At 41.0% G+C, this 20,816-nt stretch overlaps 2 protein-coding genes across 6 annotated transcripts in view; one reads left to right on the top strand and one right to left on the bottom strand.

Annotated features, from left to right (window-relative positions):
• adipor2 (adiponectin receptor 2) overlaps positions 1–5,247 on the top strand; it is a 30,392-nt gene extending 25,145 nt beyond the window's left edge. For both annotated transcript variants that reach the window (XM_005927244.3, XM_042222985.1), the window contains 3 exons: positions 77–264; positions 725–918; positions 1,003–5,247. In XM_005927244.3, the coding sequence (XP_005927306.1) occupies positions 77–264; positions 725–918; positions 1,003–1,131 (511 nt within the window). In that variant the 3' untranslated portion in view covers positions 1,132–5,247. The remainder of the gene's footprint in view (positions 1–76; positions 265–724; positions 919–1,002) is intronic.
• Positions 5,248–5,374: 127 nt separating this feature from the next.
• The window catches only part of LOC102309407 (protein PHTF2), a 51,523-nt gene continuing 36,081 nt past the window's right edge, over positions 5,375–20,816 (bottom strand). For 3 of the 4 annotated variants that reach the window (XM_042222982.1, XM_042222981.1, XM_042222983.1), the window contains 17 exons: positions 20,025–20,094; positions 19,370–19,528; positions 17,419–17,584; positions 15,960–16,121; positions 14,776–15,004; positions 14,547–14,693; positions 14,292–14,448; positions 13,187–13,254; positions 12,307–12,435; positions 12,146–12,231; positions 11,530–11,722; positions 11,314–11,445; positions 11,141–11,227; positions 9,048–9,203; positions 8,805–8,900; positions 8,578–8,703; positions 5,375–7,175 (listed from right to left, as the gene is read on the bottom strand). In XM_042222982.1, coding sequence (XP_042078916.1) covers positions 7,155–7,175; positions 8,578–8,703; positions 8,805–8,900; positions 9,048–9,203; positions 11,141–11,227; positions 11,314–11,445; positions 11,530–11,722; positions 12,146–12,231; positions 12,307–12,435; positions 13,187–13,254; positions 14,292–14,448; positions 14,547–14,693; positions 14,776–15,004; positions 15,960–16,121; positions 17,419–17,584; positions 19,370–19,528; positions 20,025–20,094 — 2,184 coding nt within the window. In that variant the 3' untranslated portion in view covers positions 5,375–7,154. The remainder of the gene's footprint in view (positions 7,176–8,577; positions 8,704–8,804; positions 8,901–9,047; positions 9,204–11,140; positions 11,228–11,313; positions 11,446–11,529; positions 11,723–12,145; positions 12,232–12,306; positions 12,436–13,186; positions 13,255–14,291; positions 14,449–14,546; positions 14,694–14,775; positions 15,005–15,959; positions 16,122–17,418; positions 17,585–19,369; positions 19,529–20,024; positions 20,095–20,816) is intronic. The other variant, XM_042222984.1, reaches the window with a different exon arrangement.

Here is a 20,816-nt window from a genome sequence, read left to right on the forward strand (position 1 = left end):
AAATGTCTCAGTCTTCATGCTGTATTGGGGACGTCTTTTCTTCAGCAGTAAGCTCACGATGTTATTGTGTCTCCAGGTTGGACTACAGTGGGATCGCCTTCCTGATCATGGGCTCCTTCGTCCCCTGGTTGTATTATTCCTTCTACTGCTCCCCTCAGCCCTGCTTCATCTACCTGATAGTGGTCTGTGTACTAGGACTGGCTGCCATCACCGTATCACAGTGCGACTTCTTTGCCACTCCGCAGTACAGAGGAGTCAGAGCAGGTAGATTGGGATAAGTGAGGATGGGTTGGGTTTGTGGTCATGTGGCTTCAGGCCTGTTATTTACAATAGAGGACATCATATTTGGTCCATAAACTGCATATTTCGCTGCTAAGGTGTGGCACTAAGTTTTGGCTCAACGTAGCTCTGATTGATTTGGTGTAAAAATATTTAAAAATATATAAAAGCATTTTAATTTAAAATAAGGGGCAGCTGGAGTCTATGGCAGCTGTTGTAGCTAAGGAAGCTGGATTACCCATAGAGATCAAACTCAACACCGGTTAAAATCTTTTCAGTAAAAAAATTAAGATTGGTGTTACTTGCTTGGTTGTCTAATCTAATAATCCATGAGTCAAAAAATCTGTTATTACAGGTTTAAGTTGGTTGACAGTCGATGTTCTTAAAGCGGCCCTTGCTATATCTGCTCACTTGTGTATTCACTTTGTGTCCATTCTTTGTTCAGGCGTGTTTGTGGGCCTTGGTCTGAGTGGCGTGGTTCCCACCCTGCACTTTGTCATCAGTGAGGGTCTGATCAAGGCGACCACCATTGGCCAGATGGGCTGGCTGTTCCTCATGGCCACGCTCTACATCACCGGAGCCTGTCTGTACGCCGCCCGAATCCCCGAGAGGTTCTTCCCCGGCAAGTGTGACATCTGGGTGAGTGTCTGCCGCCGGTAAGGAAACATGCTTGGATTAGAAACTCTTCACCGTGATTCTTATGTCCTGCTGTTCCCTCCGCAGTTTCACTCCCATCAGTTGTTCCACATCTTGGTGGTCGCCGGGGCTTTCGTTCACTTCCACGGCGTCTCCAACCTGCAGGAGTTTCGCTTCACGGCAGGAGGAGGCTGCACTGAGGATGGCAATCTCTAACACACATACAAACATACACTGACCCTTTCATCATTTACTGACACAGTGAAAACTGTGTCAGGCACTGGTTCTTACATCCACAGATATACACGAACAGACACATACACACTCACTTCACCCCCAAACTGAAGACCGAAGTGGCTTGTCCTTCTCATAGGACGCGATTAAATCCAACTCTGTCTGCCTGTCTGTCCCCATTTCCTCTGGCTCCGTTTGCTTTGACTATAAAACCACTTCTGTGACAGCGTGTTTTATAAAAGCAGTTTCTGAGACTCTTTCCAGGAAGTAATCCTTTTGTCCGGGAGGATACCAGACATTCAAACCTCCCTACGCTCTCTTCTTGGATTAATGGTTTGGTTTCCAGCAGAAGCGTGATTCATGCTTTAAAAAGGAAAAAAAACCAAACTTTTTTTTTTGTTTTTGTTTTTTTTACTACTTTTTTTTCTTTTTTGCTGAATGCTGTTTTCCAAGTTGCCTCTTTAGAGGATGCAAACAAATGAAAGTATGGGGGGGGGGGAGAATTGAGTGCAAAATTGATTCTTTCTCTCATTGTGAAGCTTTGCAAATGCGGACAAAAGGGTTAATAGTCACTTTTAAAATTTAAAAAACAACAAAAACCAAACAAAAATAACAACTTTTCCATGTAAATAAGATTTCTAAACTTTGGGTTATAGATTTGTAAGAAATATATATTTAAAAAATGACAAAAAATGATGGCAAGAATAAATATGATAGATGGGTAAACCAATTAGAGCCGAGGGGGAGAGGTGTCAATTCTACACTTGTTCCAGTGTTCGGTGGGAGGCGCTTCAAGTAACTTTTTTTTGTGTAAGGACACGAGGTGGGGGAGGTTTTAGAGAAAATTTATTGGCACAACGTCCAAATCCTATCAAAACATAGTACGCCGTCTCCAGTGGCGACACGGGAGTCACTTACAGGCGTGAAGACCTTACAAACGGCGAGCAACGCAGATTTCGTCTTAACATCAAAAACTATGATTATATATTTATGAGTTATCTAAATATGTAGCATCTTCTTTCTCTGATTGAATTCAACCTAAAGCTTATTTTTGCTCCACCACTATATGTTTATTTTTTCTAATATTTCCTTAAATGATTTATTAAAACGCATAAATGATACTTTTCACAATATTTTTGTAAACACGGCCCCAGAATTAGGTAAAACTGGAATCATTAGTTTCTGCTCCTCCTACATCATTCTTGATGAGATTCATGTCCACAGACCACAAGTATTTAAAACTAAAATGAAAACAATTTTCTTTCTTTGTTTTCTTTTTTTTTTGGATTGCATTTTCATTTGTTCACTGCTGTTATTGCATTTCAAGCTTTAATTTTACGTGTTTCTTTTCTTTCGTTTGCTTCGTTGTTTCGTTTCGTTTGGCGAGGGCCAAAACGTTCCTCCCTCCAAACGTTCCGACTTAAAGGGCTCATGATTAATTAACACGAGATGAACTTTCAAGTTTATACCAAAATCTTACAACTTGCACAATAAAACACTTCTGAGCTTGTGTTTCTGGGGATGTGTAAACTTTTTAGGTGTGCAAGTAAAATGAAAGTTGATCGATCGTCTTTGCATCGCAAGAAGAATTTTTTGTTTTCATCTCCATTTTTTTTCTGTTTCTTTTTTCTTTTCTCTAGTTTATATTAAATTATTTCTCTCGGGGAGGGCATACTGTCTGAAGCACACAGTTCGCTCTGGTGGTGTTTGATTGCAATAGACCTTTATATCTGCTGTATTGTTCTAATAAAAAGGTTTTTGAAGCAGTCACTTTGTTTTGGAAGTGTTATTATATACACAAGACTGAGATTGCATCACATAACACTTTACTTAAGCCGCAGCTGAGTTCCAAGTTTTAAAATATTAGGTTGTAGATGATTTACAATCCTTCTTCTACCCACACTTGGGTGTAGGGTATGAAAGATTCCATACATGTCAATACAAAGTAACTGCTCATGTAACCCTCTGCTCTGGGGTTCAACAACGTCCTATCACCTGATGCAGGCTTTGCTGACACCTTACTGGATAGAGATGCCAGCATGTGGGAATTGAACTTGAGACACCGTCTCCAGAGGCGTGTAATCTTACCACTATACTATCCAGCTTGCTCAGACAGAAAACCTGCAGTTGCAAATCTTTTCTTATTGATAATTTTCCTTATTTTTTTAAATTTAATGTGTGTTTAAAATGTGTTTTAAGTATAAAAGTGCAAAAGTCTTGATGGATCCATCATTTCTCTATATTTTGTTAGGAAAATATGAAATGGGTGCTGTGATTTCTTGAAATGTGCACACATACATGGCAATATTAAGGCAAAAATGGAATTGACAAGCTTGAAGATGAGCACCTTTATTCTTCAACACCGTCTGAACTCTTAGGCAGTTTCTTTTCCTTGTAATCTCTTTAAGAGTCTGGAAACATTCAGAGATGACTGATCTGTTGATTGATTAGATATTTTTGCCGTAAGAAGCAGTTGATCAAGTGCAACTATAAATATTTAAACAACTGAAGGAAAAGGATAACACAAACAGTTAAACAACAAAAGAATAAAGGATTTAACGTCCATTTTTTTAAATTATTCATATAAAAACAGATCTTATTGAAAGACCAGTTCACAAGAAAAAACAGTAAATATTTAGACTTTTGGAAAACAGCATCATAACACAGTCCTTTCCTCAGATTCACTCTCATATACGTGATTCAAAAGTCTCGTTGCTAAAAAAAAAACAAAAACAGTCGAGCATGCCTTTTCTAAAGAGGTGAGGAACAAACATCCTGTACAAATAAATGATGAAAGAACAAAAAGGAAATATTCTTAAAACCAGAACGCTATAAATACATTCTTTAACCAGAAGAGACAAACAAATACAGTTAAATGAAAAGCACTTTGGTCTTCCTCCTCAAACACTCTGAAGATGATTATGCTCGCATTTTTATGAATGAAGCTTGCTCCAGTGAACCGAGGCAACCATTTGTTTCTTTTCCGTGGGCATCATTACTTCACGTACCGTTTCGGATTTAATTCACACAAATCATCAGTACACACACTGAACTAGCATTCGCTATAACACCAGACACACACAAACTGTATCACACAGAGTGATGTAAAAAATATTGTTGATACAAAGTAACTTTTCTTCCATTGAGAACGTGTTTCTAAAGTGCATGTCTTTGTTCACACACAAGAAAGACTTCACTGAAGCATCGTGCACACCAACGTCTAAAGGAGCTCCGAGCGTTCAACAGCATTTTATGTGAAGTCCAGTCAGTTTATAAAATATCTGAGTTGATTGTGATCACCTTTATTTAGGGTTCAGTTTTATTATCTGAATGAACTTCTAATTGAGATTTGACCTGGTGGAGTGAAGGGAGAGGCAGAGATCTCCAGTACGAGTTTCCGTTTCATTTATCCAACATTTTGCTTTTTGGGGATTGTCTTCTTCATGCTAGGACAGCTGAAACAGTTTGATCTGGGACTGGGAGTCGATAATGAAACCATCTGCTATGCAGGTGCGCTGCTTAACGAGCTGTTGGACACATTACATTTTGGCAACCTATTTTTATGCTGTTATATGAAGTATCCAGAGAAGTTGCAGTTATCAGTTCACATTTTAACATTAAAACTTCAGTTTGAGATTTACCAAAAATCTTTGTCGGTCCAGTCATCTGTGTATTTAAAGGGCATCCACACAGGAAGCAGCTAGTGGTGGGGCCCAAGGTAAGCTTTCCTCAACTTAGAGATGAATTGATGCAGCTACTGGCTGTTGTTAATCGACACGTTAGCGGGTTGAAGATACATTAGAGCAGATGTGGGCATTATCTGACCATTGGTGGCCCATGATAATTAAAAATTTTTTTTACTCATGTGTGTGCAACTAAATACAGTGGTAATAAAATTATGTTTTAAGAGATGTGGCTGTTTATCATTGTCTAAATATGAACTTAAGTCAGAAGTAAAGCTGTGTGGTCATTTGGTATGTTTGAATCGCTATTACAAGACTAATCATAAAGAGAAATACAAGAACTTGACTTTTTACAAATCGACACATCCAGGGAGAGAGCAGTCAAGACCAGCGTTGCGATTTTGTGAGATATCGCCCAAAAAAAGTAAACAATAAGAGTCAATGTTTGGTGGAGAATGTGCCCCTCTCTAGCTGAACCGTAATAAGATATGACTGAAATGAACCCAGACCTGAAAGTGGTATTTCTGTCAGAGTTAATTTTCGTTGATGTTGCAACTAAAATGGTTTGTTCTACTTTCAGAGGACATAGCTACCACACAGCTGCCAGGTGGCTCAGTCTGGGCAAAGTGTTAAAATAAATATCAGATACTGAATCTGACTTTAATGCACTTGTTTAGGCCCAAAACCGACTGGATCTCTCTCACTGAACAAGAAACAAGAACTGAAAAGCTCCATTAATTAAACTACCAGCAAAGTAGCAGTAGCACTTTGTATAACTTTAGACTTATTTTCAGTTTTGGGGAATGTTGAAATCAAACAACAATAAAATGTTGGCCTTTCTACTATCCCCACTTCACATTTTTATTGCCTAACTGTAACATCTACTCTTATCAGTTGCAGCTTAAAGAGAGAAAATACTGAGCAGACTTGAGTTCAGCTTATTGGTGCAGCCCTCCACGACAGTGTTTCTCATGCGGCCCTTTGGGAAATAAAGCACACGTGGCTTTGCATGTGTTCTGAACAAAGAAAGCCGACGGGTGACACCGTCGAGCCGTTTGAAACCAGTTTACCTGCAAATTTAACGGACACAGTAGATGCTGTGTCAGCTCTCTGAGGGAAGTGTTACCATCTACTCGCGTATTGCTGGAAATGCTCCTGAAACCACTGATGAGGCTCGTAATATTAAACTGGAGCAAAAATTGAAAGGTCTTGCTTCAGGTCACGCCGTCTAATAGTGAAGAATAACTGTAGACATGTTCAGTCTTCTTTCTGTTCACACGTCTGCGGCCGTGTCGCTTTTCTCCCTTTTGGTTTTGGTAAATGTCATCTGCTCTCTAGTTTTGTTTTGCTTTTAAATACCTGGAGAATGGAACTGTTAACTTCCCTTAAGAGATATTTGCATGTGGCCTCAGTGTGAACAGGTGCAAGACACCAGCAATGTTTTTAACCCAACCAGTTAGCAGCTTGATCTAAAGGTGTCCGTGTGGAGCATTTATCTATCTTAAAGAGCATGTTACACCTTCAGTATTTGTTTGTAATAAAATTAAAAAATGTTTGACGAACTCAGTTTGTTTGAATAAAACCACTGGACTAACGTTTGCTTTTTTAAAATCTGTTTTGTTTTGAAACTCAACATATAAATAACATTCAGTTTAAGCAAAAAAAAAAAAGAAAAAAAAAGGGAAAAAATACAATAAAATATTTTTGCCTGCAAATGAGTTAAAATGAAAAGCTGCAGATCGAGCTGAGAACCTCAACCATCACTTAATAATAATTTATGTTCACACAGCGTTCCCCCTACCAACAACTGGGGGGGGGGCAAGAGGAAAAAAAATGTGGGGGAGGGGGAAATAAGCACACTACTGTGTTTTTGTTTGTTTGTGAAGATAACGTTACTCCTGTTGAAGCCAACTTCATGTGTGTAAATGCAAAAAGCATCCCAACAAGTCTTGATCCGTCTAAAACGACAGGGGAGATTTGCTTTAGAGCAGGGGGGAGGAAAAAACAAACAAGCGAGAAGTCTCCCCTCCAAAGCAGTAACCTAGGGGAAACACTCATAACACTTTTGTTGACAGGTAAAAACCGAACTTTGTGTCACAAAACACAAAAACATGAAAGAAACTAGAATTCAAATAAAGCCTAGGTATAAACACTGAATGGGTAAATAAATAGTCTGTGAATTGCACAAAGTGGAAACGTTGAAGGTCAAAGCACTCTGATATGTCGAGGCTGAGGCTCGGTCTCTCGGTGGGTCGGGCCAGTCGGACGAGCGTTCAGCCAGTCAGTGAGAGTGAAGTGTTGACGCCGTTTCTCAGTCCACTGTCATGATTTGATCTTCCACAGCTGTGAACGGGAACAAACGAACACACGTCAGACACTCGAATCGGAGAATTCAGCCAATGAGCAGCTACAGTTTAACAACAAAACGCAGGAAAGGTATCAAAGGTAAGATCAACAGTGCTGCAGGAGGAGCCAGATTAGGTGTCAGCTTATTAGCTTTCTTCTAATTTCTTTAATAAGCGGTGTCCAGGAATAGTTCTCCATGTTTCTCGAAGGACATTCGAAGCTCTTCTTTGGATGTTGACAGCATTTTGTTTTGTTCTCTGTCAAGTTGGGCTCATATCAAACTGTTATCTTTATCATTTTTGTAGATTCAGCTAAAGTGTTTTGCCAACATGGCGAAACACTTTTGCACAGTACTGTACGCCCTGCTAATACTGAGCTGGACCTTTTCTGTTGAAGGAAAACATTTTGCAAAAGAAACCTGGATCAGCTGTGTCTCACTAGTATCACAGGAGGCTGTGAAGTTACAGCAGTGAAAAATGCAAAATTGCATGATCACAGGAACTTTTCGTGCATTCAGCTGGCCATGCACATGTTTTCATGCCTAATCGTAATCTGCAACCACAGCTAATATATAACACAGAATAGAAAAGAGTAATTTTTGCTTTAATTTGGGTAGGAGCTAACATGATTTCAACATCTCTGTCATTAGGTTTTGAGACACGGTCAGTCCTGAATGCACCAGTGTTTAAATCCATCAGCTCTAATATGCTAGAATATGTGACAGACAAATGGCAGCACTAAGAGCCACTGAAAAAACAAATATTAAGTTATGAATTCACATTTTCTACAACACAGATCTCTTATTTGCAGCATCATTGGCTTTTACAATTAGAATTTTTATAGCCTGTCTTTTGTGAATATCTGTCACCTGTTTCTGTGATAATATCTCGAAAGTAGACAGCAATTAATCCATTTTTGTGAGGAAGACGAGTGAAATCACACTCCAAGCACCCCCTGTTACACGAGCTCGTCCTGAGCTGCCTCAATCAGAAACGCTGCTGTGACACCCGTCATCTCTGCCTGGATTTCAGGTTTTTGTTGAACCAGCTAATGCAAAGAAAGCCCGTCTACAACTGCCTTTGATTTTAAATTAGTGCTCATCTGCTCCCTCATAGGTCAGAATTCAGCACACGTAATTCTCCATCACAAACTCATCTTTCAGGGATTTGATTTACACTGCAAGATTATGACACGTTTTAACCCAACAAATTCTGGAAATTCATTTTTGGTGCTAAAAAAGGATTTTCAGTCCACATTGTCTGTTTTGCACCTTTACTGTTTTACTTCCTCAAAGGACAGAGGGGTTTTTTTGGGGGGGGGGGGGGGGGGGGGGGTTCTCCACCACAGGACAGACGTGAACAGATACATGTGACTAAAGAGCATTTACACATAAAATTACCTTCAGGTTAAATCCTAACAGGTCAGATATGACTCCCGACACAGCAGACAGGATGACCACCTGGGTGATGTTGTAGAGCAGAGGGTTCATCGTCAAACCGTACAACCTGAACGGAGTATCCAACTCCTGGAGAAAAGGAAAAGAAGAAAAAAAGAGTCAGATTGTAAAAGCAGGGGCAGTTGGTGCCAGATGACCAACAAGAAAGGATATTGAGACTGTGTGTGTACCTTGAGTAGTTTGGTTGCCAGTTTTAAAACATTGTTGACCAGTGTCAGCTCCTCCTTCTTGTTTGGCTTCTTCTCCATCTTCAGATACAGGTTAATCTGTGAGAAATGCAGTGGATCAGGGTCAGAGTTTGGACACGACACTGATCATACTTGTATATTGTGTGTGTGTGTGTCTGGTGGTTGTGTGTGTGTGTTTGTGTGTGTGTGTGTGTATATTGTGTGTGTGTGTGTGTGTGTGTGTACCTGTTCAGTGAGCAGGATGGAGGTGTTGCTATACTTCTTGCTGGTCTCCGAGCCCAGAGTGACGAAGCGGAGCAGGAACAGAGTCAGACTGGAGCACCAGATCACCAGCTCCCAGTTATAGTGACAGTCCAGGAACGTTTCATGGACATGGAGCAACTGGAGGAAGAGAGATAAACACACTGTTCAGTGTTTATCTCAAAAATAAAACACAGACTTTCTGATACTGTAATTACATTTTTTTTAATGTATATGAAACGCCACATTTGTAACAAGCTGCAGTGTCTTTCAACTCATTTCCCCTTTTTTTACAGCACAAGTACTGTAAATGTCCCAAAATAATTATTCTGAAGGTCGATGCATTCACATATTTGCTCTTTATCAGTTTTACAGATCAGTTTTACTTGAGCTGACTGTCCTGCTAATTGTATGACTGACCCCTGGTGGCAGAAACTGTGCAACACATGTAAGACTCGTCTGCATCATGTGCAGGTTTAGGCTCTGCAGCCAATAAAAACTTGTTTTACTGGCTAATGTGGAAAAAGCTGTTATGTAACATCTTGAGGCCTCACAGCTTTTCAGGTAAAGATAAAATCTTTTTGATTACAACATCTTTAAAGTGACTATAACGGGCACAGCCAGATTACCCTGCAGTGCTATCTGCTTGATCACTTTTATAAACAGAGCTGATGATGTCAAACACTCCTTCAGTTCCTAAGTGCAAACAAGCATGGCGGCGCCACTGAAAGTTAAAACACTAATTCTTTCAGTGCCAAAAAACAAACAAACAGTGAAAAGTAAAATAGCAGCAAAGTTTAGTGGGTTAGTGAAACTGGGCTACATGATATATACTGATGAGCTACCTGGTGGGTAGCTATAGTGTGATTAGGCTTATGCAGGCTGTTTTTTCCCCGGAAGTTCACATGAGGGTCCAGACTTCCCATGGACGAGAGGATTCTACACTTTGAATAGCAAGAATTGATGGTGCATAGTAGTTGCAAGCTGCTTTGATGAGACATATAGTCTCAGTCTCAGGAAGTGTGCTTCAGGTTACGCTGTAGAGCTGCAGGGGGGTTTGTGATTACGACGTAGCTACAGTGCAGGTGTCCTGCTGAAGCATAAATTCCTAGTTAGAAGGGATTTTTTTTCCCTTGAAGTGTTGAAATAATTAGTACCCAGGTCACTGTGAGTCCATGAGCTGTAGTTTAGAGTTTGTTTTTTTTTAAAAAAGTAGATTAAAGACAACTAACCGAAGAATGACAATTTAATATACTCTGAGAACCGTGTAGAGGAATCTTCCCATTGAACTTTTTGTGATTTCCTGCCTCTTTGGAGCAAAAAGAGCCCATACAAACACATGAGATATCAGTGAAAAGCCCACGATGTTCTCTATTTAGTACATCAGGACTTGGTCAAAAGATAGACAGGGGTGCACATAAGTGGTCTGCAGGTGCACATTCGCTGTCAAAATAAAAGATGTGCACCAGATAAGAAGTTGCAACGCGCGTTTGCGTACATACGATTTTCTGAAGGAGGACAGACATTTGTTTAGAACTCTTAAAGATGTCGAAGAAGCAAGCTCCTTTAAGCAATTACTTTGGTGTTCCTCCACCTCCAAAGAAATGTCAGAAGGAGTCCAAACCTCAAAAGAAGCACGTATTCTCAGAAAAGTGGTTTCAGGAGGTGAGCTGGCTGCAAACAAATGATGAACGCACAGAGATGTGGCGCAGAATGTGCCGTGAAAATCCCACTCTAGCTGACAAAAACACTGCCTTTTATATGTACGCAAACGCGCGTTGCAACTTCTTATCTGGTGCGCGTCTTTTATTTTGACAGCGAATGCACACCTGTGGACCACTTATGTGCACCCCTGGATATAGACCAAAAATGTCCATCACAGAGGACATAAATGAATCGGCTGGTTCTCATTTTAGGGGACTTGAGTATTTAAAAAAAACATAAACAAAAAAAAACCTGCAGAAAGTTGAAAGGGCAAGAGCAACACTTTTTGTAACATTTCTCTCCATGATTTATCCACTTTGTAACTAAAAACAAAAACTTGTATATTTTGCTGATTTGACACCTTCAGAAGTTACCTGAGCACAGCAGATGAAGACGACTGACAACGTGAGCAGGAAAGCAGACGATACAATGACATCCACCGAACGCTGAGGACCCCGTCTCTGCAAATGCAACAGTTTCTCCATTTGTGTCTTTACTTAACATTTAATTTTTTCTAGTTGTACATTTAAGACTTTTACTTTTGTACCTTGAGGTAGGAGCGTAGCGACAGCCACATCTTGATGTTCTGAACTTTCTTCAGCCTAAAATGTGGGACCTCAGACTTCCTCGCTCTGCGGGCCGAAGTCAGGTGACCAAAAAGTTTGGCAAACAGAAGTCTCTGAAACATCGACGTGATTGTAAGTACAGGGACCATTTATCCGACTTGCAAACGATCAGCAGACAACAGCTTTTATCTGTGCACCTGTTTGTATGTCCTCTCTGCTACGCTGAGCAGGAAGAAGAAGAGCCAGATAAGGCAAACGCGCACCAGGAAGCTGAGCGTCACCATGGTGATTACCAGGACATCTGAACCAGACCCACACCCCAGCGCCACAGACAGAAGCTCATTGGCTGAGAGAGTGGTCAACTGATCCAAGTCACGGTACTGAGCCAGTCTGCATAGGAAAGAAGGATGTAGGTCGGAAAATAATAAATCCACACATTTAAATTCTTAAGTTACTATATTTTTAAAAATGACACCTTGCCAAACTGTTTCAGATACATGTAACAATATTAAACACACAGGCATTAACATGATCATTCAAACTGAATTTTAACTTCTAAAAACGCAGTTAAAAAAATTAAAACTGCTATTATGACGAGTAAACAGTTTTGCATAATCACGGTTAGAATTACTACCTGTGGAAATCACCACATAGGTAGGCGAGTTGGCGTTCTCAAATAAAATTATTCACAGATATGTTCTGGATATTTACTTTTGTCCTGGTCAAAACATCCATAACAGCTGATTGTCACTGTTCAAAAGACTTCAGTTGGATCACTATTCAAATACTGACCACACGTGTAGTATGGATTACCTGTAAGCAAAGGGTGTGAGCCCAAGCGCTACTGAAACTAGGTTCCCAAAGACCTGGTAACCGATTCCAGGAGTGTAAAGATTCACCTGTGAAAACATACAAACTACATGAGTACGGTGCCCTCGTTAGTGTTTTTTGCTTGTATGGAAAGCGTCACTCACTCTGTTCATGATCATGCCGCTGATCTCCAGGACAGACATGTCTGCTTTCTTGCACTCGTTTCCCTCCCACACGATGGCGCTCACCCTTTCCAGGCCTGGGTTGGAGCTGTGCAGCCAGGGAAGGTGACCCTGCAGGGAAACCAAACACCATTAAATACTGACACCTCTCGTCACGGCAACTACTACTACTACTTCAGATCATCCCACCCCATCCCCATTATCCTCCTCTGTATGTCCTCTTCCACTATGTCCACAAAGCTTCTCTTTCTCTATCCCTTCTGTGTGACAGCTCCATATTCGACATCCTTTCTCCAATATATCCACTCTCTCTCTCCTCTTCGCATCTCTCTCATATAATCCTGTATAATCGTACTCAGGTCTCACTACCACCTTGTAAACCTTCCCCTTCACTCTTGCTGCCATCCTTTTGTCAGAAATCACCCCTGACACTCGTCTCCACCCATCGTCTTCTCTTTTGTGCACCGTCCAATGTTTTGGATGATTGACTCTAGTTGTTTCTACCTTCACCTTCTCTACTCTATTTAGTGAAACTTCGCTGCTTTATTACTGCTAAAAGTGGAGGTAAAAGTAGGGTGACCAAAATTCCTGTCATCCTAGTGACATATGTGACGTTTCCTCCCATGAATTTGTCATAACTGTTATGCACGTCGTGGCTCACTGTTTTCTTCTAATTGTGATATTGTAATGATTTGGTCTAAAGAATAGCAAACAGACAGAGTAGCAAGATTCCTCTATTCCTGTGTGAAATACAATAGAGTATGAATAACCTCCCTCAGTCATTGAAAAAGTTTGGTTACTCAAGTTTTAAGTACTTTAATCCACAAATCCTCAAACTCCAAGTGTGAGAGCATTTACAGACCTGATGGAAAGGGTCGTCTCTGTACTCCTTCTTGGCCGGACACACAGGCGTTCCTCCTCCTTCTCCCTCTGTGAGGAAGAGCAGCGATAGTGCTTATTTACACGCAGTCATCGGAAGGTATGCCAGGGTTCATATGCATTTTTCAGAGTCAACTTCAAGCACTCTTTAAGCACTTTCAAGCTTTTCCAGCACATTACCAAAAAAATCCCAAAACCATCCCCTCAGTAAGACCATGTAAAAATTAAAACAAATCATCTCAGGTCGACCTAAATGTCCTTTGTTCCCCTTTTGTTAAAACAGAGAAACACTGAAAAAGGAAATGGTTGCCTTATATGGATATAGTGTACAAACTCAAAAAACACATTTCTCTTAAAAATTAAGATGTGCAAATGTGAACAAATCAACTTGTTAGAGACATTCATCTCCACTGTGAAAAAAATAAACCAACAACTCCACAAAACAAGAAAACTTCACCAAACGCCACAATAACACACAGCAAGGCCAAATTAAGTTTTTTCATCAGATATTGATGATTCTTTCCTGTGTGACACAAAAATAGGAGACAGATGTTTGTTTGTTTTTAACTAGTTAAACACCCACGCCCAGAAAAATGGGGGCTAAATGGAGGAGATCACGTTTAATCGGTTCCTAAATATAAGTGCCGACATGAGTAGTGTCACAGGTAATATCCATATTTTGTTATAGGATTTAAATATGAACCAAAGCAGATTTTATGCTATAAAATACTTTAAAAAATTAGGTGAAGGAAATAAAAAAATCAAATGTTTCTATGTTTGAGTCACAGTAACTTGGACATAGTAACATCTGCAGTAATATTTACACCTCTGATGACATCTCACAAGTGTTAGCTGTATTTTGTTACCAAGACTGTTCACACACAGTTTGTAGTGGGAGAGAAATGCTCCATTTATTTTGGTCATTTCATCTTCAAGCAGAAAGCTCAGAAAACACCCGCCTGAGGATCTAACAGCTTAAAGTTAATATTAAAACTCGAGATTTTTCAAGCACCCGTATGAACCCTGGTATGCGTCTGAGTTTAAATGACTTTAGTACCCAGCAGATGATTTCTACATCTTCCTCTCACCTGTCTCTGACGTGCAGGACGATCGGCACTCAGTGCAGTGCAGGAAGTCCTCCCACATCAGGTCCTCGGTCTCAGACTCGTGTCGAGTACTCTCTGAATCCTGAGTCCTCAGACTTGAACATCTGGAGCTGCAGCTGGTACCAGACTTTGGGACATCCTGACAGAAAGGAGAAAATGACTGTCATTTGTTTGAATTTGTCCAGTATAAATGAATGAATGAGCTTCCTGCGAAGGAGTTAATGTGTCCATGCTAACCTCCACAGTGTAGTGTTTCTTATAGTGGTGCGTATTCTTGCGATTTCGGAGTGCACAGTCACTGTTCATTCTTTCCACTCCCCTGCGGAGGGCGCTGTAGGACGCTTCAGGGTCCTCCTCACTGGAAGCCTCATCTGACGCCGGCTCCTTAAAAACAAAGTGACATGAGAGTCAAATCCAGGACAATATTAGGGTTAAAATATTGAAATAATGAACAATGATAGGTTACCTTATTACCACCGGCCAGCAGCAGTCCATTGTTGCGGGCAGCGTGACCGTGTGCAGGCTGTGTGTGCGGGTTCCAACACACCTCGTCAGCCCTATTTAACAAATCGCATCGCTGCTCGTGGAGCTGGAGCCCCTCCTCGCTACTGCGATTGGTCACGCGGCCATCCAGCGACACGTAGCCGTTGTCCGTTTCTGTGGATTTATCGATGGAAAGCTTGGACTTCTTGGACCTTTGGTAGGAAGCAAAGGAGAGGAAGAACAGAAAGAAAACCAGACCGGAGGTCGATGGGGGGGAGGAAAGTGCAGAAACAGACATATTTAGATAAGCAGAGAAGTGGCAGGGCTGTGATTATCTTAAACTAGTAAATAATTACAGTTAGAAAATTAGACATGCAATAGCAAACTCACAACAGGATGCATTCAACACAGTAATGTGGAACATTCACACAAAATAAACGCTTGTAATGGCAGCTAAGTCGACATCGAGTAAGATACCTGCATTTTAAAATACAGTGTTTTATCTGTAGTACAATTGGTGATACTGCTTTCTGATACTTTCTAAAACTATTTTTGGAATAAAAGAGCCTGAATCAGATAAAAGAAAGTGTTTTGGAGCTAAAGTGAGTGTGGCAGATAATCAGTGGATGGATTTCCCAAATAAAGAGCTACTTGGATCTCAAAAAGGTTCCACACTGTTGCGGTCTGCTGAAAGCTTGTTCAAGTAGAAGCATGGGGGTTAGGGCTTTACTCACCACAGACATGCACGCCTCTTGCCCCAGTGCTTCTTTTAAACATAGCTTTATCAGCAAATTACTGGCATAAAATTTAGCTGCAAAATCCACCTGCACCTCATTAATGAGGGAAAGATTTGGCACTACAGGAAGCAGAATTTACGCAGGCGTTAAACTGCAGAACTGACTTTACATTTCAGCACCAAGCTTGCCTGTTTAGTTGACCAATGAGGGGGACGGTGTTCTCCATCCCTTCCTAAATAAACGTTAGGTTATGATGTTGCAGCTAAAGAAGCCCAGGTTAGGCTCTGAGGCAAGGCTGGGTTTTTGTTTTCAAAAAACCCAACGTTTGAAATTCAGAGATCTCTTTGCAAATTAATGGATTCAAACTGTAGCCCAGCCCTGCCTATGTTCATCATCTCATTGTAGGAAGATGGAAAATGAAAATACACACCCAGCTTTACAGATATCATGCCAGAAATCTTGGAAGAAAGCGCCCAGGCTGTATGTGGTGCTGGCTGAGTGGGAGTGTGGCGCCCCCTCCTGTGTGTTATCGGTAGTGCTAGACCCGTCGCCTTCCCTATGCACCTCCATCTGAGATGCCTTCCTCAACTTCCTTCGGTTTGGAAAAAAGTGGAGAGACACTTAGAGCGGACCTGGAGACTCCTGACACCACAGCCGTGTGTCCACCGGGAGTCTGGCTGCACCTTCATCGTAACACTGATGATACGGTTCAACTAACACAGGAAGCTAAACTCAAAAAAGGTGCTGTGACTCAGCCGGCACCCGCTGGACACACAGGCTGAAACAGATCAAAGGCAAATTCTCCCAAAATCATCATCTAGGCTGTTACTCTGCAAAAGTAGATTCATGAAATAATACAACCTAAAATTTAAATATAATAGCATCAAAACAAAAAGATGATAAAATAGGGATTTAGGATGCTTCCAGTTTCACTGGTGTTCTTTGGGTTGTGAATGTGATAAACTGAAATTCTGTGTTTATTTTTGCAGGACATTAACATAAAAAATTATTATCAAGAACTTGATTATCATTATTTTAATATAGGACACACAGGAGAGGTGCAGGACAGAGCTTCTTCTCAAAATTTAAAAGCAAAGAGTTCATTATGATGATCACTGGGTTAAAAAAAAAAAAAAGTTAATTTAAATATTTTGCTGCTGTCAATTGATATGACGACATGTCTCCAAAGGTAGGATAAAGAAAAGAGAGAAAGGTCACAACAAACTCCTCTTTGATCAAATGTGATTGTTTTCTGTCGCCTGAAAATCACAAGAAGTACAAAGATTGATTCAGTATTGAGGCACACTATTTTTGTATCCCCAGAAAACCTTTCCAAAACAGTGGCATGGTCCAATTTTCTTCCCAGGAGTTTGAAAATTGTCTTTACGTTACTGTGAGCCAGAAAAGCAGCCACACACCAAAAAGCCTTGAACCAAAAAAAAAAAAACAAAAAACAAAACACAAAGGGAAACTCACAGACTGCAAATCTAAACACTACAAAACACAGCAGCAATAAGCAAACTACTCTACTTTCTCACACACACACACAGAGCTCATTTCATCTTTAAGAAGTGACAGCACATTCATCCAGGGTGTGTTTTAGTACAGATTTGAGTGTTTTACGCTTTACATTAACTGAGGTCAGATACACCCCAGCAACAAAAGAGGTTTTCATTCATTTTTCTTTCCATCACTCTTTTGGTATCTCGTGGTTTGTATATCAACTAAATACTGCCTTTGTTATTTCACATCTTCCTCTTTATCTCTTCCTGACTCTCTCTTTTGTCCCTGAAGGGTTTTATCTCATGTGATGCCTTCACCTCCTCCCCATCTAGTCTTCCTAAAAGCTTTCACTCAGCAATACTTCTCAGCCCTTCTCCCTTCCTCACCTGCGTCTCTTCCCCCCACTGCTGGAGGCAGGTTTCGGGGTCCTGGTGGAGACAATCTGACAGTGGACGGTGCCCAGCAGCAACATGAGCAAGATGGCTTCAAACACCTCGGTGGCCGGTATCCCATGAGGCTGCGGGATGGTCACATACAGGAATGCTGCAGCGACTGTGAGAAATATGAACAAACAGGATTCATTAGAGCAGAAACAGACATTAAATTAAAGTAACAGTAGCAGCTTGAAGACAAAACTGCAGGTCTACACATTACATACAGCTTGTTTTAATCTACAAGTTTAACAAATGAGTAGAAAAGAAGTCTGAATGTGACTCAAGTGAGCAAAAGCTCCTCTAATGTTAATGTTTTGCAACAGAAAAACACACCAACTCAAATATGCAAAAAGAACTGATGAGTTTTAATATCTTCCCCTGGATTGGCCAACTGCTCTCCATCCCATCCCTCCATGTTACTATTTTATTTGTTGCTTCTCTGCTTGTCTCTTTCTTTTTTCTTTTCTTTTTTTTTTTTAGTGTAACATCAAAAATTTAAATTTAAAAAAAAAAAAAAATAGCTTGACACTTCAAGTTATTTTCATTGTAGTGTCAGCAAGAAGGCGTGTGGTGTTTTATGTGGTGTGTAGACGAGGTCGGCAGGAAGGGTGGAGGGAGAGATGAAAAACAACAGCGTTTTCTTCAGGGTAGAAAAGGTCAACGTGATGTAGGTGGTGGAAAATACCGTTCAGTGCTCGTGAAAGTGTTTGTGCAGAGAGAGCGAGTGAGCGTGTGCATCTGTGGGTGCAACCTGGAGGTGCTTCTTATAGAAGTCTGTGCATTTTAGGAAAAACATTATTTTACAAGCGCTTTGGCAGCTGTTCAAGCAGTTTGTGAACCTCGTTTTAAACTGAAGACTAAAGAAGAGGAATAAATTACCCTTATACTCAGCTCCATGTTTTTATTCTGGGAGTCTGCTGAGTACCTTTGCATGATTCACAGTTCAGAACATTTGCGTCTTATAAGAGGCCTTGGTTTATCCTCCAGACTGTTGTAGCTCCTACCACTTTAAAACCACTTTCTTCTGATTGGCAGCCCTTCACAGGTTTTCAATAACAGAGAGCTGGGGCTTCTCTGTAGAAATGTGTGTGCCTATTCTCCTGAACCATAGGTGTCACCACTCAGACAAAACTAGAGGCAAAGACTTTGAAAACATGAGACTTGTGGAAAAACGCTCTGCAAACTATCGCAACTTCTCCCTCTCTATATCTGCATATCTCTGAGCCTCTGTCCCACAATCTCTTTCAAATGGCAGTAAAAACCAATACAATCATACACGCGTGGCTTCAACCCAGCTGCGACATCAATGTTGCAACACGGCAGATCAGGAGCCGCAGAACCGACTAAAGCGGAACAATCTGCTAGACCAAAGTAATCATGAGGTTCTTGTGCAGCACCCTCTTGTGACTGACAGCTGGCAACCACTTGCAAACCAATTGGAGAATACACATTTTCTCTAGTAACAGCAGATTGCCAGGGAGTCGTCTAAGTCTGTGCGACTGATACATAAGATGACCATAAAAGGAGACATCTCCTCTGATGTTGTGCATATCCAAGAATTAAAAAAAAAAAAAAAAAAAAAAAAAAAAAAAAAATCAGGATTATTGTACATACACCAACCTCATTCTTTGAAAGTTTGGTCATGTTTAATATGATCAAATCTAAATGTAAAGAGCAAATATATGACAGGAGATAAAGAAAAAGCAATAGGTCACTCACTCAACAAATAATCAGGATTTATTTATTTGTACACCCACTACAGATGTTGAGTGTTCACCCTGACATCTTACTACACAAACAACTCGTCCCACAGTTTACTTAGGAGTTGCATTTCCACTCCACTGAGAGCACCAAGATTGTGGGTTGTGAGAAAAGAAAAAAAGAAACACACTCTCACACCAACCTTGCAGCAGATAGAGTGCCAGCAGTAAGAGGAAAATGGCCCTGGAGGTGACCTGGATCCACCATCTGTAAAAAAACGGGAAGAAGACGACTCGAACGATGCCCTTCCGGGTCAGTGACGTCCATGGACTCTCAGGTTTGGCCTTGGCAAACGCAGACCCTGAGGATAAGAAAACAGAAACAAACACACACACACTTTCAAGTTTAATGAGAGCTAATTAAAGCAAATGACTCTGCTGTGAGCAGAAAAGCACATCAGTTAATACATCCAGGAGTCACATTAGAGCTCAGCTAATCTTTTAATCTTCGCTTCTTCCTTTTTAGGCTCCCTCTCCCTCCTCATCTATCTTTTTTATCTCACCAGATCCCCCCGACTCAGTTTATCTTTTCCCTGCCTGCGTTTCTGCCTTGATTATGTCCCTAACCAAGGGGGATTAAACTGACTCTTCTGATGAATAATTGAAAATGTGATGAATATGAGACGGATGGATCGAGGCAGAAAGAAAGAGCGGGCATTAACAGCGACGGGAGGTTGGCACGGCCATGCTGCCCGTCTCATGTTCACATGTGTGTCTTTTATGCACATGTGGAAATGTTGCAGTCGGTCTACTGGATTTTCCTTAAGCAGAAAGCCCCCATTTTTTTTACTCCCTCACCTCTAACCAAGTCCACATCGATGAGATCTGGTTTAACGTGTCCCGTCTTCTTTGGCTTGTTCCTCAAGCCCTGCAGGGGGAGAGAGACGCAGAGTGAGTGCGACACAAAGAGACATCATTAATATGCAAATACTCACAGGGATACACGCTGCTCGTGCACTTTATGCCTTCATAAACACACGTGTGGTCAGTGTCTGATGAGGCACACCGTGCACTCACACAGCTACGGCTTCTACTCTAAGAGTTTATGCATCTACACACGTCAAGCAGATTTACATGTACAAGAATCCATTAATTCGTGGAGAACTGCATCTACACTTTAACGGGTATTTTGATTCTTGTGCTGTGGTGCAGCTTTTTTTGATGAATATACCCTCTCAGACCCTGAAGCCAGCCCTGTCATTACAAACTGTGTAATAGCGCTTACTCATTTTGACTGCTGTAGTTAAATACGGTGCTTTGTTCAGTTTATGACCCTGGGAATAACGCTCCCCTGTGGCATGCCAACTTCCTGTGCCAGCCTGTCACATCCTCCTATGATGCATACGCTCCATTTGTGTGTGTGTGTGTGTGTGTGTCTGTTTTTGTGTGTTATCTGTTAGCTCCGATAACAAACTGTACCGAAACATTATGAGCGACTATAAATTATAAAATTCACAGGAATCTCTTGTTTGACCTTTCTGTCACAGAGGCAGCAAATTAACACAGCTCAAAGCTCCCTGTGTGTGTGTGTGTGTGTGTGTGTGTGTGTGTGTGTGTGTGTGTGTGTGTGTGTGTGTGTGTGTGTGTGTG

Source organism: Haplochromis burtoni, unplaced genomic scaffold (genome assembly GCF_018398535.1).
Source record: "Haplochromis burtoni strain Fernald_Lab_line unplaced genomic scaffold, NCSU_Asbu1 Contig_98, whole genome shotgun sequence".
Classification (NCBI taxonomy): domain Eukaryota; kingdom Metazoa; phylum Chordata; class Actinopteri; order Cichliformes; family Cichlidae; genus Haplochromis; species Haplochromis burtoni.